The 18616-nt window shown below is 40.5% G+C and overlaps 1 protein-coding gene across 2 annotated transcripts in view; it reads left to right on the top strand.

The window, feature by feature from the left end:
* Positions 1 to 735: 735 nt before the first annotated feature.
* septin9b (septin 9b) overlaps positions 736 to 18616 on the top strand; it is a gene marked incomplete at its 5' end in the record, with an annotated part of 83268 nt that continues 65387 nt past the window's right edge. The window contains one exon of one of the 2 annotated variants that reach the window (XM_080029588.1): positions 736 to 745. Coding sequence is in view for 1 of the 2 variants with exons in the window: in XM_080029587.1 (XP_079885713.1) it covers positions 17135 to 17156 (22 nt within the window). Of the gene's footprint in view, positions 746 to 17065; positions 17157 to 18616 lie in introns of those variants that run through there. The other variant, XM_080029587.1, reaches the window with a different exon arrangement.

The raw sequence follows: 18616 nt of genomic DNA, 5'->3' as shown, positions 1-18616 counted from the left end.
GCTTGATTTGGTCAATTAATTAATTAACTAGCCTAATATTTTCAGATGTAGGCCTACCTGTATACAGTGTTGAGCAGTTTTGAGTAGGCCTATATGTCCATACATTCATAACTGATACATGAATAGCCTAATAAATACAATAATATGTATTTAATGAAAATATGAGAAATAATTAAGCTTGAGGGAAAAGATAGCAGTTGGACATCCATCCTGTTCCTGCATCACGTCGGCTTCATTTCAAGGCAACACTCGTTCGCTGCCTGTGACTGAATCATTATTTTTCTTCGAGAGCGAGGAGCACACCACTGGACAAGAGCAAGGAGCACAGAACTGGACAACATAGATACTCTAGGCCTACTATCTCCAATTAGGAACAGTGCGTAAAGACGCGTCACCGGACCCCCACTCCTCCTGCTCGTGCGCTCACATTTCTTTTGCCATGGTCGTGCGGGTCTCAAGAATCTCAGCGTCCCGCTAAAGTGCACATACATCATCAAGCTCGGCGAATCACACGGCACTTTTGCATCTGCGCTGCCCTGCAGTCACAGAGTGCCAACACGCAGTGGGAGCGAGCAGTATATAAGAGCAAGTGTAGGGAAGACAACAAAGTCCACTCCAGTCTTGGGACAGCGTCAGACGGACAAATCCTAGGATTTCCTCTGAGGACCAACGCGCTGGTTTAACTGACGACTGAGAGAAGTGGACCCACTGCAAAGCCAGAGCATGAAGAAGACACCCAATTCAGGTACACGTTTTTGTTGATTTTAAGTTTAAAATTAATTTAATATGGAATTATACTTGTACTACTACTATAATTTAAAATCATTCAGTTGGATGTCACATGATCCAAACTGTGCAGATAAATAATTCCAAGTAAGAGTTATGAATAAAACATGTGCCCTACATTTGGCATAGGCGCAAAAATGATCTATAAAAAAACTGATGGTTCTTTTGCATGCCAAGGTACACACCACACACAATGTACATGTATGTGAATAGGATATACTTTTTAATGAATTAAACGTATAGTTTAGGTGAATAACTGATGATTTTTCACTTCTTAAATATGTCACATAATATATTTTCAGTTTCACCAAAGCAAAAAGCTTTTAAACTTTATTTCTGTTTATCTTGAGTTGTCTTTGTATCCCTTTCACTTAGTCTTCGCCCACTCTCTTGTTTTGGGCAGTTTGTTTTGCGACTGAGTGTACAGCACCCTGGGGAGCACCTCAGGGTCCCCTGGCCATTAAAGTTGACTGTGCATCATCATCTGTCCTTCTCAGCCTGACCTTCTGTATGGATGCACTGGCCCCTTCAGGCTGCGCTCTCTTCGTGGACACAGTGATGCGCTTGTGTGTGTGTGTGTGTGTGTGTGTTTGTGTGTGTGTGTGTGTGTGTGTGTGTGTGTGTGTGTGTGTGTGTGTGTGTGTGTGTTCGGCTTTAACAAACATTTTAGACATTTGCTTGCTTATGATGTCAGCGTATGCTTTTGTGTATGCTTGCTCATGTGTGAGTTTGCATTGTAAACGCAAGGCGGAATATAGTGAGGGCATGTGTGTGTGTGTGTGTGTGTGTGTGTTTGTCAAACACATCTCAGGTCCCATCTGTGCTCCCCCTTTCAACATTTAGGAACAGGATGGGCTCTGGGGAGCTCAATAAAGCGCTCTAGATGAAACAGACATGGAAATGGGACAAGCTGATGCTTCAGAGGCTTGTGTGGAAAACAGGACACATATTTAACACAGAGTTTGAAGGCAAGCTGCTCATTATGCCACTGTTTTGTAGAGTCATTGGAGAAAGATCCAAGTCAAATTGAAAGTTTGGTAGGGCTAGGGAATGACCAGTAAAACGGCACGACATTTAAAAAAAGAGTTCCCCCTCCAAAGTTGTGTTAATAGTTTTTTATTTTACATTTCAGGTGGCTGGTTATGTTAGGCATTGATGCTTTTACTCGGTCACTTAACTTGAGACTTAAATGTTTTTGCTTTTCAGGTCAGAGTTATTAAGTGTCACATCTAAATTCAAAACTCATGTCTCTATTTGGAATATTTAGTTTTTTACATTAGATATTGGCCACATTTTATTTTCGCCGATCCGACTGTATCCAGTGTTATCAAAGTAGTAACTACATGTATTGTAGCTGCTGTCACAAACGCAGCAGCGGTCTGGAGCCATGAGGAGTCAGTGCTTGACCTTTGTAGGGAATAGAAATGTGGGAAAGGTCATACTTTAGGGTGAGGGACTGGCCCTGTTTAAGGAGTCTTATCACCAACTGTCAGTCTCTTTCTCTGGATATCCTCACCACTGCACCTGCACTGACAGTCCACTGACAAACACCCTCAAAATGTTTGCTGTTGTCTTTAGCCAGTGGCATATTGGTGGCTTGGTAGGTGGTCACAGACACCGATGGTGGCCACGTCACTTTAGGCTTGTGATGATAACCGTTTTAGCTTTTACACACTTTTTACTGTGCAATGTACTGCCCAGGGGGTTTGGAAGCACTTTGATCGTTTGGTTGACTTGTCCATATGAACAATCTAAAGGCAAATACAAACCCTTAGACAAGGTATAGCCACGCTCTCCATACCTCAGCCCTAAGCTTGTTGAGGCTTTGACAATATGCAGCATTATGACCCTGAGGTGTGATTATATGTCAGGCATGAGCATTTCATGGCTGAACTGAGAACGAACCCAATTAGCAGCACCAAAAAGATGCTTTAATATCTGTCAACTTGTCTATTGTTAGTGGACGCTATCAGAGTGTGACGGAGTTGAAGAAAACAGATGTTAGAAGCACATGTCTGTCTAATAAACAGCAGCCATCATCTGCTAAAATGGTCAGTACAGACCAAGAACCAGGGTTCAAACTCTTTTCCTATCCATATACCATAAAGGCAGTATACACTGCCTTAAAAGATGTTTGCAAATACAACTTCAAAACTCTGTTCTTTTATGTTTTTGTTTATGTTTATTTTTACATCCATTTTTGAAAGAGCACATTAGATCCAATCACTCAAGAGAGTTCTGATCTGGGAGCATTGTATTGTCTCTTTGATCACCAACCAGAATATGTTGGCTCCCATTTTGCAACGTTCCGATGAGACCCGGAGATTCTTGGGCATAGTGAACTGGATGTACCCATGTTGTTGTTTTGTTGTTTCAAGTAATGCGACTCTGAGTGAACAGGGAGACCCAGTGGAGTAAATGCAACACTACCCCCACTTTGTTCTCCTTTATCTTACTACGCATGAGAGATCCCAGTCATCTGGGCTATTTATCCTCATGGTTAGGTAATTTTTTGAAAACGGACTCGTCCTTGAGTACACTCCTTTGTGGTGAACATTTGCTTGGGGCTGGTTTTGTGGATTTGTTTGACTTTTATCTTTGATAATAAAATGAAATAAAAAAAAACTCTGGGAAGCGTTCTGGATGTTGACTTGTGGATGGAACTGACAGATGAAGTCACAGAGAAGATAAACTTGGCTTAAGACTGACGTATTTTCCTATCACTGAGAATGTATGTATTTAAGAAGCATATACTGAACATCATAGAATACACTCACCGTTTTACGTAAATGATTGATGTCTTGGGGAACCGGACAATTTTACCAAGGATTTATTACAATGACTGAACATCTCAATACTGTGCAGTATACGATTGAGGGGGGATTGGCCAGGATTCAATGTAGTGGGGGACATGTGCCGTCTTTGGCCCAAACACCAAAATATTCAACTCAGCGGAATGTTGTTGGGGTTGCGATGTACTTCTGCTGAGAGTAGGTCAATATTAGAATTACAACTTATTTATTGGTTTAACCTTGATTAAAGCTGCTTTAACTGATATTGACATAAAGCAATTAATCAATTGACAGTATAAAAGGGGTCATTTTCAGTGGTGATGAACCTAACAACTCGCCAATTTCACCCAGTGCAAAGAGCTGTTTTCGGTAAAAAGAAATTGCAGAGACCTAATTTATTATTTTCATTTGTAATGTATGTATTGATTTTATTTGAAATGTGTTTATTTAGTAGTATAACCTATAGAACATGTTTAAAAAATTGGCCATCAGAAGTTACCATAGCCCAAGACGAGTTGTTAAAATATTTTTTCTTTTTCTACCAAGACCACACACCAAACGCGATTAGATTTATATTGATATAAAACAAGGAAAGGCAGCAAATTCACACACTTGACAAGCTGTTACAAACAAATATTTGGCCTTTTCTGCTTGATAAATGACTTAAACCCCAGTTGATTTCAGAGGGACTGGCTACAGTACCATGACATGACATACTTGTACAATGCCTTGACACACAGACACACTGCAGCATCATCCATGTCATCCATCCTCCCACTCAGCCACTCCGGTAGGTCCCATAGAGGTCCAGCAGATGAGGGGAGTCAATACAGCTCTTTATTTTACTTCAACAATGGCTCTTCAGTCACAGCTGAGTGAGATTCCCTTCAGTCTGAGTCATACATTGGCCTGGACTGCCAATGCAATTCACTACTTCTCCCTGTGATAATAAAGCTGTCTTTATTACTTGGCTATTCAACGGTGAGCGTCTATTTAATGCACAACTTAAAAGTCAAGCTGCCTAGCTCTCCGCTTCATATAATCCTTATCACATTGAAATCCCGGCATGAAAGCCTCCAGGAGCATTAGACTTATCAGTTTTTCTTTAAGTGCCAAGTACAAAAGCTCACCGTCTCGGCCCCACCAACTACTCAACAAAAGTTTCTCTCATTGAAAGGCCTGAACTTTTTACTCCAAGTTATTAGCCTAATCCTTTCCCTCCCACTCCAGGAAGTTACACATGGCTTTTGCTCTGTCTCTGGTGGTTCTATCTCTCAGTTTATCTCTTCTTCACAGCTGTATTTCCTATCTGATTAAACTTAGCTTTGGGCTCTGAAAGGCCGTACCACGCTTCAACAATGCACGCGTACATGAAGGAGACCTCTCTCGCTGCTGAATAGTGCCCCATATACCCTCGCCTTCGTGTGCACATGCACGTGCGAATGCAAGTATGACATCATCTGCCTCTGTGTCAGAGTTTTGCTATAAATAGTGATGGTCACTGATGACGTTTAAGCCTAACAAAGCCCCCCCTGTGAATAACATAAGGATGAAAACAGGCCATGTCACTCCTGCTTAGCATGATGAGCAGCCAGCCAGTCATGAATGATTTTGCCGGATGTTCGTTAAAGAAACACCTGATGTTACAGGCAGATGCCATATCCAAAGTGTGGGCTGATCCTAATGAGCGCATCACTTTGCATGTGTGATTGTTTGTTGTAGTACAGAGTGTAACATTCATATTTATATTTTTTTGCATTATTTGAAAAAGGTTTTGTTTGTTTATGTGTAAAAACATTTGAGCATAGAAAATGTAGGTTACCTTATTCTATTACCTGTGCAAATTGCAAAGGTTTATTGTAATACAATGATTATTCTATTTTCTATTCCAACCATTACACTAGAACCACATGTAGGGGAGAACAGGGGAATCTGAGGCATCGGGTAATGTGAGCCACCCCCTGTATCTAGGCAACGGAAAACATTTGTGGTCATGTGAGATATATGTTTTCAAGCCCCTCTCATTTCCCCATGGCCCTGAAAGAGAGGACCTCATGGTGCTGTGGTAAGCATGTTTTTTTCACCAAAATAGGTATTTTGCATGTAAAAGTACATTTTCTTGCTGTCAACTTAATCAACTGTTGTGCCAAAGCAAATGTATTCACGTAGAAAAACTTCTATCATACGTGTTGATGAACTACCAACATATGAAACCATGTGATGCTGATAACTGAAGATTAGCCTGAAATGCTAAGAGAGGTAGTTTTTTCTCAAATTGTGGTGGTGGGGGAAAGTGAGCCAAATGCTGTGGGGGAAAGTGAGCCACTGTCTCACTTTCCCCCACCATGAGGCACAAGTTAAGTTTAGTCTTAAACATATTTTAATGTAATATTACATAACATATGTTTTATTTTAATGTCATACACATTGTAGAAAAGCCATCATGCCAAGGAAATACACCAGGAAGACGACCTGGGGCAACCACACGGAAAGAGCACCTTCTCATCTTTCCCTGTATCCTTCAGGGCTGGAATGTAGAGTAGGCCTAGTTGCAGAGTATGACAGGCTGATGTTATAATCCAGTTGGGTCTTTTCCTGTGTTCTGAGTCCCAGGCTGTTCTCGCTGGCTCTGATTTTCCTATGCTTTGACCCCCAGACACTAGCTGGCTCTAAGGGTCCTGTGTTCTGACCCCCAGACTGTGTTCTAATCTAACTGGTTCTATCTTTCATTTGAATCTTATTAAAACCTTTTGAATCATAATATATTGTATTTGATTTGGTTCAGAGTTACTTTCAAGTGTTTAGAAAATTTGCTTTGCTTAATTGACCAAACCCCATCATTCTTTTACTAGTCCGACATTAGTTCTGGAATGTGTGGCTAGCTTTCAGGATTCTTACTGTTACAATATGTGTTGTTATGGTAGTTTCAGAGTGGAAAAAGTAAGTGGATCAGTTTACCCCACAGCTGGGGTAAAGTGAGCCACATGACAACTTTTTTTAAAACAATCATATTTTCCCTGCCCTTTGTCTTGAAAAAATTCTGCTAATGCCCATTTCTAGGAAACATCCTGAATTAATGGGAAATGTATACATTTGAGTGATAAATCATTTTAGCTCCCTTACAGGGGAGCAAATGTAAAAAGTGGCTCAGATTACCCCGTTCTCCCCTACTTTTACAACAATTTCAATAAATTTTTTTTTTAAGAATAAAAAAAAGCTTTTTTAGTAATAAGTATCTTCTTTTGGCCTTCAGACAAGAGATTTTCCAATGCTTCACAGACTTGTATAGTGGCAATCTTCTCACATGAAGCTCTTGATATACTCTCTTGGTGGACAAGACTTCCGGAATTTTTTTGCGGAATACCCCTCACTTGAAATGTGACTGCTGCCTTTAACAATAATTTTTATGACTGATTAATCTGCTATCTATGTCCTTGATTGAGCTTTTGGACAATAAAACACCAGCAACCGCATAATGTAAGGAAGCCTCTTGTTATGTATTTATGTCAAAAGAGGTTAAAGCAATATATTTATATTCTCAAATATAAATATAAATGTAAATATAAATATTGATATAGAATATACAGTTTCAGAGTACTGCCCTACCGAGTTTTTTTTTCAGCATTCTTATCTGGGAATCAAAAAACTCCAATGATGCCAGTGAATTAGACATGCCCACTACTTAAGGGCTCAGTGTAACACTGCATAGATACCAAATGTTTTTCACACTCAGTCGTCCTGCATTTATTTGGGAAGTGCTCCGTCGCCAAACTCCACATGAACAGATATCACAGCAGAGCCCATTTGTCATGAGCTCCCTCTGTGTGTGTGTGTGTGTGTGTGTGTGTGTGTGTGTGTGTGTGTGTGTGTGTGTGTGTGTGTGTGTGTGTGTGTGTGTGTGTGTGTGTGTGCGTGCGAGTGTGCGAGTGTGTACATGTATATGTGTATATAGTAAGTGTAGACTGTCTGGGCCCGGGTTGTGGATTTAGACATCAGGAGCTTGGCATGCTGATTACAGGGGTCTGAAGCCACAGGGAACCACAGGAACTCTCTCCTCACTCTGCCTTCTCTGCCTCAGTCCAGCATGGTCCTTCCATCGGTTCGGGCTAATTTGCCGAGATGGAGGTGAAAACAGCAGGCCTCTGGGCTGAGGTGGCTCGCTTTATGATAATCCACCAAATCACATAGCTTTGTTCCTCTCATCCGTGCACCGTCAAAAAGTTTTCCTTTTCTCCATTACCAAATGCACAATTAATCAGTGCAAAGTACAATACAGTGTTTAACACACTGTAGGAAAAAAAAACACTTACACTGACTTTTGTTTCAGCTTAACCCATTTCATGTGTCTTTGTGAAGCTCCACATTTCAGGCAGTTTTTTTGTCCCTGCTTCAGTGTCTTTCAAAAACCACAAAAAAGGATCTTGCAATCATCCCGAAGAATGGATGAAACGTGCCGAGACTTCCACAGCGGCTTCTACTTTGTCTGCGCTGTCCACATAGTGTCCACATATTTATCAGTTGCTACAACACAGAGCCCTTCTTTCCTGCAAGGGATCTGGAACTTTGAGGATATCCCATTTTACGTAGCTGGTTGCTGGCTCCTTCTCACATCTAATGATTACCTTATGGCGAGGAGGAAATAGCCAGCAGTGTTACCACAGCCATGCTGGGACAGACAGACTGCACTACTAGCACTTTTTACAGCCTCTGACATCCCAAATGACCCGAGAGTGGGATTTAAATAGTCAAATAATTTGGAGAGTGTTATATGTGTATGTTAAGAGAGGCTGTAAAGGGAGGGCCAGTTGGTCAGTGTTTTGTGTTGAGCCAAGGAAATGCTGTCACACAGTATCCAACTGCAAATACTAATAATAAACATCAAACATGATTGAAAATGGCTGCCGCTCCTTTAGTGGTCTAGTGGCTACACATGTATTGTTTACCCACTACACCACTGTGATGATTTTTTTTTAATTGGATACAAAGGATATGCTTGCAATTCTCAGACAGTCACTCATACCTTTTATTGAATCCAGGCTCACTTTGTTCACTTAACCCAGCAGGCCAACACTTCTGAATCCGAACCCTAGCACGCAAACATTACAATAAGGAGCAGGCTGCTTTAATTTTTTACATTTAGATGCATTGCATTGCTACATTTCTTGGAACACATAATGAGTCATTAAGTTGTTATTAAAGAACAAAATCACTTTGTCTCACGATCACTTGGTCATATTCAATGAAAGCCTGAGTCTGGAGTATAGAAATACAATCAGATCTACACATTCCCACATTGCTGTAATGGTGTCGCACTTACTTTAGTCTGGGTGGTACATTGAGTTGACGAGGATTGCTTGTTCAAAAAATGTATTCCAGATTTACAATTTTAACCTCACGGCTGTTGGTAGAAGCATCATCATCACTGTGGCTCTTTATGCATCACTGGCATTAAGGCTCTCAGTGTTCTTTAGACGATGTGTTGCCCAAGAGCTCTCATACAATTAAAATGGATATCTTTCTGGAACAAGCAATGGCAGTTTCTCCGTGTTCATGGAATGAGTTTGGTCTGGGGCTTTTCAAATTTGGTTTGTGTAGGTGAGTGATGTGAAGGGTTGTGTCGTCCCTGAATATGCCCCAGGTTGGATGTGTAAGCTGTAGCAGCAGCAGTGGACACAAATGAGGAAGACGGCTGCTCTCTCCTTCACTCTCTCTCTCCTTCACTCTCTCTCTCCTTCACTCTCTCTCTCTGTGTGCATGTGTGTGTGTTCGATGGAGACGATGAACACTGCGTAGCGCTCTGGTGAGCTCATCAGACTGTGGCTAGCGGCACCACATCACCCCGTTTTCTCCTTTTCGTTCTCCACTATCTCCTTTGTGTAGACGGGATTTTTGAACCTCTGCTGATGTGTGGAGAAATAATTTTGTCGGGAATTTGGGGTGGGGGGATAATGTGCTGTGTGTGTAAATAGTTTCTTCAGGAGTTACTGCGTACAAACATAACTTTAGCATTAAGACCCAATAACTAAAGGCCTTGTTGTAGCTAGAGTACACATCCTCACAAAGGTAACCATAGATCATGGTTTCAGTAAGGAAGCTACTGTATGGAGCCATAACAGTGAGCCACATGCACACAAAGGGGCATATTATGGAAAAACTGACCTTTCCAGTATCTGTGCGCAATTTTTAGGTATTTTGTGTACCTACCAGCTGACAAAAGACAACTCGTCAGTTTCTTCTGGGCTGCATATGTCAAAAATTGTAAATCGACACACTATGCCAAAAAGATTTGAAAAGTGGTGTCACCATTTGAAGCTTGTGAACATATTACAGCATGCGAAAGCTCCGCATGAGAAGCCAGAGACTTTGCTGTTCATTGGCATATAAACACTCCGCCATAGGTATCCACATCTGAGCCAGAGACTTGCTAAGGTGAGCAACAGAGTAGAGGCAAGCTGCACTGTTAGCTCTTCCTCACTTCACCACCAGCCTCGACGCACACCTGAACTGAATTGATTAATCAGTGCCAGTGCCAACACCCATGTAGGCAGGTAGAGTTAATTAGCAGCGTGGTGCAAACACACCCCTTTAGAGCAGACTGGGCTTTTTTTTTAAGAAAGGGGGGCAGGTGCCAGAATTGAGTATTTGAGAAAGAGGACAAAATGAAATGGGTAATCAAGCATGGGCAGTGTGACAACAGAAATACACATTTGAACAACAAATATTAGCATAATATGTCTCCTTTAATTTTTTACACCTGTGTACAACACTTTTAATTGTGACATGTCAAAACAATGTCTAATGTGAAAGAGACCTATTCTAGAACAATATTGCACACATCCATTTAGTGTTGGAATCAATAGGTGAGGTTTGACACTGAACTATAAATCAAAACACCAAAGGGTCTTATGTACTACAAACGAGGTGTCACTATGGTGCACATGTATAATTCCACTAGTTTTTGTTAGATCCTTCTCACTTGTGTTTTCACCTGACCTCGTTCCTCACATTATCTCCTTTCTTCTTCCCTTCCATTCACCTCTCTCACTACTTGCCCTGCTCACTCCTCCTCCTCTTTTCCTTTTATCTTTTATCTGCTTCCCACTGTTCTTTCTCCTTCATTGGGCATCGCTGCCTCGCAGGCATCCCTTTAGTGTTGGCTGGCACGCTGGTGAGTTTTTCGCTGGACTGTTATATAACTAAACTTAGCATGTTTGAGTCACACGTTCGGCCATAGGTCGCGCACTGAAGTGACGGCATACATGAATGTGCACCCCAAGGCCAACCATCCAGCCTTAGTCAATGTGTGATACACAGCATATACAGAGGGGGGAGTTTGTCTCACATGAGTGAACAAGCACACGTGCCCGTCTGCGCCTCACGACCATCTGCCTAAGCATGCAAGGATATAAGGCTGCATGTTAGGTGTATGAGGATCTAAGTCAGAGGAAAAGATGGACTGTGTGTGTGGGTGTGTGTGAGTGTTTTCCGAGTGTGTTTACAGGGCGTACGGTCATGCAAGAGGAATCTGCTCAGATAACCCTTAGAGTTTGTGTGTCTGGTTTAAAGTGGATGTTGGAGTGGTCATATGAACGTGTGTAAGTGTGAGTGTGTACTTGTGTTTGTGTGTGTGGTGGGAGTGTCTGGTTGTATCTCGCCAGCAGGTTTGGATGATGGAGAGGGGAGGTGATGAAAGGTATCTTAGTCTGGGCGCCTTGCATCAGGTTTGTTTAAATATGTATTTTACAAGCTCAGACAACATGAGGGAAATCCTTGTGAAAAGTAGTTATTTAAAAAATTAAGGTAGTTTGGAGACCACAAATTAGTCTTTCAAAGTGTTGGGAGGTAGCATCAGTGAAAAAAAAAGAAAGAAAAGAAAACTGAGGACCTATAGCAAATGTAAAGCTACATTGTCAGCATTCCCAAGTGATATAAGGTTAAATCTCTTAGGTTTTGTATTTTAATGTTTTCAATTGTTGTTTTTCTGATTCGCCCACTGCAAAACAAATCTACTACAAGTCAGTGATTCTTGAGAAGCAGGACAAAAGGCCGTCTTCCATATGTAACTGCTGTTATCTTTAAAAATAAAAATATTTAAAATTGTAGATTTATAAGGGATTAAGAATAGAATGTCTGGAGCACAACTATTCCCTTAAATTAAATGTTATCATTATTATGTCAAATATATGACACTTGTTATCTTCTCACAACGTCCAAAACAGTGTGTCCACAGAGAGGGTTTCAATCTTTCATATACAATAAAACCTATTAAAAATTTACTTTAATGATTAAAAAGTGGTTTTATCATCAAAAGCAACACTAAATTATCTCTCATATCAATAAAAACAGTTTTTTTCTTCAACACATTCATGTTTTATATGGTTTCAAAGTTCACTATGAAGGACCTCTTGTCACATTCTACCTCTGCAGAGTACATTAGAGTCAGACAGGCTCTGAGTGTAGTTTTAGAATATTTTACATTCCAAATACTTCAACACCGACTTACAATTTCTGAAGAAGTTATATTGAACTTTTTCGATCATTTTATTTTCCTAAAGTAGTTCATACTAGCACCTATCATCAACAGAAAAACCAAATGGCTACTAGAAAAACTCAATTTGTTCTGTTTAAGAAATGTTAAATATGTCAACACCATCAGATGTCAAAAAAAATTATATTCATATACATGTTGGTGAATATTTGTGAGCACTATACATCTCATGGGTCTAGCATAAATTGAGGGAAAATGCATGTGTTTTTGGTGTCTGACGGTGTTGACACAAAATAAGGAATGGTAAGCTAAAAAGCCCATTTTAAAAAGGAATGGCAAGGTAAAAAGCCCATTTTGATAAAAAGGACAAAAGCTGGGAGGTTGTGTCAAAGCTTAGCTCAGTAGCTTAGTATAGTATGTTGGATACATACATGTAATTTAATTTGCCTAAACATTGGGTTTGTATTTTTTCAACATTGCACCCTGTTTTGTCCCACTTCTCAAGAATCACTGAAGTACAAATAAAGTAACCTGAACATGAAAATAATTCAAAAAGTAAGATTGATTTGCAGGTTTGAGTGAGTTTTTTTGTGTGTGGTGATGCTGGGACAGCTTTGCTTTTTGGCTTCAGCCAGTAAAACAGAGAGAGAGAGGGAAAAAACTCTGCTAACAACTAAAATACATAAAAAATAATAATGCAACAGTAGCAGTTACATGCCTGCAAATGTGTGGAAACATGTGTGTGTGTGTTGTGGATATGAAAGCAAGTTACTGTAGCAAATGAATAAGCACATGTTGTGTGTTTCATGTTTTCTTCTTCACGGTGACTGTGTGATTAACTGCAGCTCTTCAAGTCTTGAACATGCTCATGAGACAGAAAGAGCCAGCGGCCCAAAGAGACCAGTCTATTTTTAATTAGTTGCTGCACCAGCATCCTGCTCTCCATATGGAATCAACACCAAAAAGGCTAACTTAAAATTTGAACTTATCACCTTCATCAGAATTTAGATTTTGTTGACTTTATGCACACATATTTGAGATCCATTCTTGCAGAAATATAAAAGGATCCATTGTATTTTATTTTTCATAAACACAGACCATCCTTTGCACAAAGAAGTCCAACCCTATGGACTAACGAGTCAAGAACAATACACACCAGTTTTGTTGTCTTAGCCCTTCAAAATAAACAGTTAACTGCCCCAAATCAAACCTAAGAAAATATAAATATATAAATATGAATAAATATATGTATATATTAGTGGTGGGCCGATAACGGCGTTAACGGCTGCGTTAACGCCAGACTCTTATCGGGCGATAAAAAAAATATCGCCGTTAATCTCTTAATTCCACCTCCTGTTCGGCTCAGGGGAGATGCTGTTCGCCGTCGGGGTGAACCCCCTTCCGCACGTGAAGGCTCGCTTCACGTGCGGGAAAGCTATAGTGTGAGCGGCCACAGCTTGTATTTTGGTCATATCTAACACTGGACTGCAGGCCTATATAAAAGTGTTGTACCTTTGCTTTCTTTGGGTTAAAAAAAACTCCATCAACTCAGTATCCGTCTAGTCCAAAAAAACTCTGCCAGCTGCTGCTGCAGACGGTGTGCAGACGTGCTCGGAGAATCGGCATCGGCGCATCAACAGTCATTCAATGCAGCGGCAGTAATCATACAACCGAACGGTGTAGAAAGTCCCGTCAGTTAAAAATAGTGATCCAGATTTTAAATCCATGTTAAAATCGGAAGGATATAAAGCTAGTTAGCTTAAAAAAAGTAGCAAACATGTCAACTGTGATGTGTTCAGGCCGGCTCAGTAATATGATTGATGTGTTCAAATGCAACACAAAAAAAAAGAAATTTGAGATTTTGGCGAAACTTGTTTTCCCAGCAAGATAAAATAGATAGTAAAGATGGAATGGAATTATGACCTGTTTAATGTCCTATCTAGAGCTATGATCATATCAGCAATTAAAGCAATAATACAAGTTCTATTTCAACAAAATAATAGAAAATTATCAATTTTGATATCAATAAAGACTTGGATCGTTAAGGAGTCTTGAAAATGGTATCAATATCAATACAAATTAACTCTCCTGTCATCTGAGAGAAATTAAGATGATTTAATTTTTTTAACCGTTAGTATTTACCGGTTAAAAATATTATCGGTTGACTGGTTTACCATGGACATCCCTTATACTGTATAAATGTATATCATACATTGTATGTTTTTTTTTGTGTTATCCCAGTTAAGTTTATTATTAATTTTTTATCATTTAATATTACTTTTAATAGTTCCGGGACGTTGGAGCAATAACCTGGTGTTTTGACACTTCAGTGTGCACTGTGAATTTGAAGTAATGTTCAGTTTTTGAATAAAGATGCAGCATTTACAAATGTTTATTTTTTTTATCCGATTCATCGATTAATCGAAAAAATAATCAACCGATTAATCGATTATTGAAATAATCGTTAGTTGCAGCCCTAAACAATTCATCGTTACCTCTTATGGCCTACAGTTCAAAGTTCATGTTTAACTGAATAAACAGTTTGTAAACACAAGTACATCTTGTTGAACATTATTTATTTTCATCACCAATTATCATAGTAGAACAGCTTCCTCAAGCAGTTTGTGATGCATGTTGGAAACAGGAGATGAGCCCCTGGTCTGATGCGCCACCTGGCTTGAGAAACACGTTCTCAAAGACTTACTTTGAGTCATTATTTAGGAGCACACAGACTTACTTTGAGTCATTATTTAGGAGCACACACATATTATGAATGAATTCAAATGAGCCATTTTAATCTAGATTAATCTAGATTAATTTCAAAATTAATCTAGATTAATCTAGATTAAAAAAATTAATCTATGCCCACCTCTAGTATATATATAAACATGCATCCTAATGATATAACTGAACTTAGCACCATTACATGTTTTATATGGCATACTAACAATGTAATGGCTTCTTGATTTGCACACTAAAATAGCCATTTTGACAGAACGTTCTGGATTCCAACTTAAAGTTTAAAGAGTTAGATAAATCAGACACTTTAGACTTATACAAAACATGTTATTAAAATGTGTCAGTCGGCCTTACTGAGGTAAAAATCCATTCACAGTGCTGTTACTTTGAATAACCCTAAACTGCCTCCTCTGCTCTTCATCTCCTCACTTGATGTCAGAAAAGGCCCCAGGCATGCATATATGTGTGTGTGTGTGTGTGTGTGTGTGTGTGTGTGTGTGTGTGTGTGTGTGTGTGTGTGTGTGTGTGTGTGTGTGTGTGTGTGTGTGTGTGTGTGTGTGTGTGTGTGTGTGTGTGTGTGTGTGTGTGTGTGACATGACACATCTGCAACACACAATCAGAAACAAACATACATAGTAAATGTTTCCTGTATCAGAGCAGGTCAGATAGAAATGTGTCATCACTGCATGCCTGGAGCATCTCTTTTGGTCACATGGCTTCATTAAACCATAGAACGTGATCAGGATAAGGGGTATATCCTGATAACGATCTAAATAAACATTTATTGATTGATTGAAGGGGTATCACAACGGTGGTTATCAACTCATTAACTGCTCTGGAACAGGTTAGGTGTACCTCACCATGGCAATCTACCCCAATGAAAACCCAGGGTTAAACCCAAAGTTACAACCCCAAGTCCTTAAATTCACCTGTCCGAGCATAATCCTTCCCAGCCCCTATGCCTTCTACCTCAGGGTCTCTGCACTGACTCTGCCCTGCCTTAAGTCCACCTGCCTGCTTTTCTCTGTTCTATAGTCTCCTGGCCAGGACTTATAGGCATCTCAGTTTTGTATACTTGGACTTTATTACTGTCTGTATTCATGTTTGTATTACTGCCAACCTGTATATGTGCCTGCCAGTGAGACTCACTCTTAAATGATTCACTTAAGATCAACCTGCTGCCAGGTCTGTGCTTGGGTATAATCCCTTTGACTACACGGTTCACACCAGCCCAAAACAAAAGAGGAAGAGGAAGTAAGCTGTTGAGCTGCACCGCCTCCTTCTGTCTTTCAGAAATAAAAAAGAATGTGTGTGAGATTGTTTGTGAGTAGTACTCTCTTGGGAGCTTAGTTGCCCCCTGCAAATTGTGGGTCAGAGACCTATGTCTAAACATTACGCGTGTGTTCCGCTCTAGTACCACTAGTGGTTTTGGCCAGACAAGGTTTCTCTCAGAATAATGATACATTTGGATTGTGAGCAACATGATGAACAAGACATTAGATGTAATTTCCTACATGTGAGGATGAGATAGATTTAGCTGATGTGACAACAACGAGCTGAGATTTTGCACCACGGATAATAATATGGTTGTAAACAAACCGTATTAAGTACAACCTCACACCGTAGGGCCCTGGACTGAAGACAGGGATTGTTGGAAATACTTTAAGAGTCTTCAGTTCCCATAAAGCCAGTCATCAGTTGTTTGGATGATGGCTTCATGTGGGTTTCCACATCCTGAGTGGTGATGATGACATGCTATTGGTGTTGTTTGTATAGTGTATGTCCTGGCCTAACACTGCAGTATTTCTGTGTATTAAGTGGACCATGTTTTTTTTTCAGATTAGGACCTTTGGGCAAAGGACTGAGGAACTATTTCAAAGACACAGTGTGTGTGTGTGTGTGTGTGTGTGTGTGTGTGTGTGTGTGTGTGTGTGTGTGTGTGTGTGTGTGTGTGTGTGTGTGTGTGTGTGTGTGTGTGTGTGTGTGTGTGTGTGTGTGTGTGTGTGAAATATTGGAGAAAGTGTCAGCCTGTATGCATGGAGAGAATGACTGCAAGAGAGAGTGGGACTCCATATGACCAGCACATGGCTCCGCGCGAGTCTGCTCCGCTCACTTGTTATCCTGACAGACTGAAGACATTAAAAGTTGGAGGAAGTAAGAGCAAGGGAGGAAAAGGAGGGAGGAGAGGAGGGAGGGTTGAAGAGGGGGACAGGGTGACTAAGTCAGGAGGAAAGGGGAAGTCTTCATGAAGAGAAAAAGGGAAGGGAAGGAGAGAGAGGAGAGAAAAAAGGAGAGGTTACATGTGGCTATTTGAGGTAGCCGTTGAGTTATGGAGCGAGACAGAATAGCCGGTAAGTTGTGACTTTTTCCCAATCTATTCGGTACTTTAACACTGAGAAGGCTTTTCTCTGGAGGGACTTTTTTCCCCCTCTTTATACTTTCTTAAACTGCAGAGTAATCAGTTTCTCAGAAGTGGCAGTAGTCAGCTAAAAGCCACCAAGTCAGTTGAGGTGAGAGCAGCTGTTCTAAGACCTTTGTCTGTGGGTCTACAAGTCCACGTTACCTCTTATATATTTATTATACATTTTTTCTTCAGCTTCAAACTGACCAAAATACTTCTTAGACATTTCTCTCTCTCTCTCTTATTACCATTGAATGGACACTAACAGCTAAGCTCACTGCGAAGTGCACACAATATTTCTGAATAGCTTCCATATGCAGAGAGTGGACCTCATGTGATGGGGCTGTCAAATAAAGTGTAATCTCCCCAGTGCTAAGAGGCTGGCGTACTGGAACCGGCTAACCTTGGTGTCTGACATTTCTTGACCCACATTCTGTACTCGACTACGATCCGACAATAAATGGACGGGGTTACATTTTCATCTTTCCATCATCTTTACATAATTGGACTTTAAGCTGCGGCATGGAGTTGTCAGATAATTCTGACTGACGCACAGGGTTTATTTTAGGTTGCGGGGAATAGAAGTAAGTAGAGCTCATATGTCAGTTATTATGATTTGGCTTTTTGACAGACGGCAGACGCTTTTGAGGAATGTTTAGCATGCATCGACGTCTCAACAACACTGTGCTGCATCTGTGGTGTTATAACTATGCCCTACCCAGTTAGCCCTGCATGGCATTAGTTTATTTTAACCAGTTAGGGTTCATTCATTGACTGGAATGTGTGTTTTGTTGAGTGCTACTGCTGATTCAGGGCAACTTCTTTGCAGGCCCCATATGTCTTTAAAGTCTCCACTGAGAGATAAGCTTAATCTAGGATCCTAAAGTGATTAAGGCTCGGCATCAAGCTGAGCGACGCTCTGCAAATTAGCTTTTAAATCCACCGTTATAAAGTGGCTGAGTTCAGCGGCCATATGATGCATACGGACTATGATGACGCACACCCATTTTCATGACCACTTGGTGGCAGTGTTGCAGTGTCATTTTGACCTCTTCAGTGCAGCCACTATTAACCAAAGACTTCTGAAATGTTCCATAATGGGGGATTTATATTTTCGTAGACATTAGTATTTTATGGGAAGTGGAAAAATGTAATAAAGACTCCAAGGGGGACGAGGAGCGTGTCATAGAGAGTCATAGGTGAGGTGGTGGAATATTATTATTATCTCCTCTTAATTGAGGAAGTCCTGCGTGGACTGAGCTGCTTCCTGGTTTTTCAACATGTGCTGTGTAGTTCTGTTTTGGACCCACTGTTGTCTTGACTATTAGCCATCTCCTCTTCCCCACCCTGCCCTATTGATAGGAGCTGAGACTGTTGTGCCTAGATGGCATTTGAGACCTCTTGTGTGTG

The sequence above is a fragment of the Ammodytes marinus genome, assembly GCF_949987685.1.
Source record: "Ammodytes marinus genome assembly, chromosome: 6".
In the NCBI taxonomy this organism is placed as follows: domain Eukaryota; kingdom Metazoa; phylum Chordata; class Actinopteri; order Uranoscopiformes; family Ammodytidae; genus Ammodytes; species Ammodytes marinus.
The sequence above is the reverse complement of the archived record's forward strand: the minus strand, read 5'-3'. Positions and strand labels throughout refer to the sequence as shown.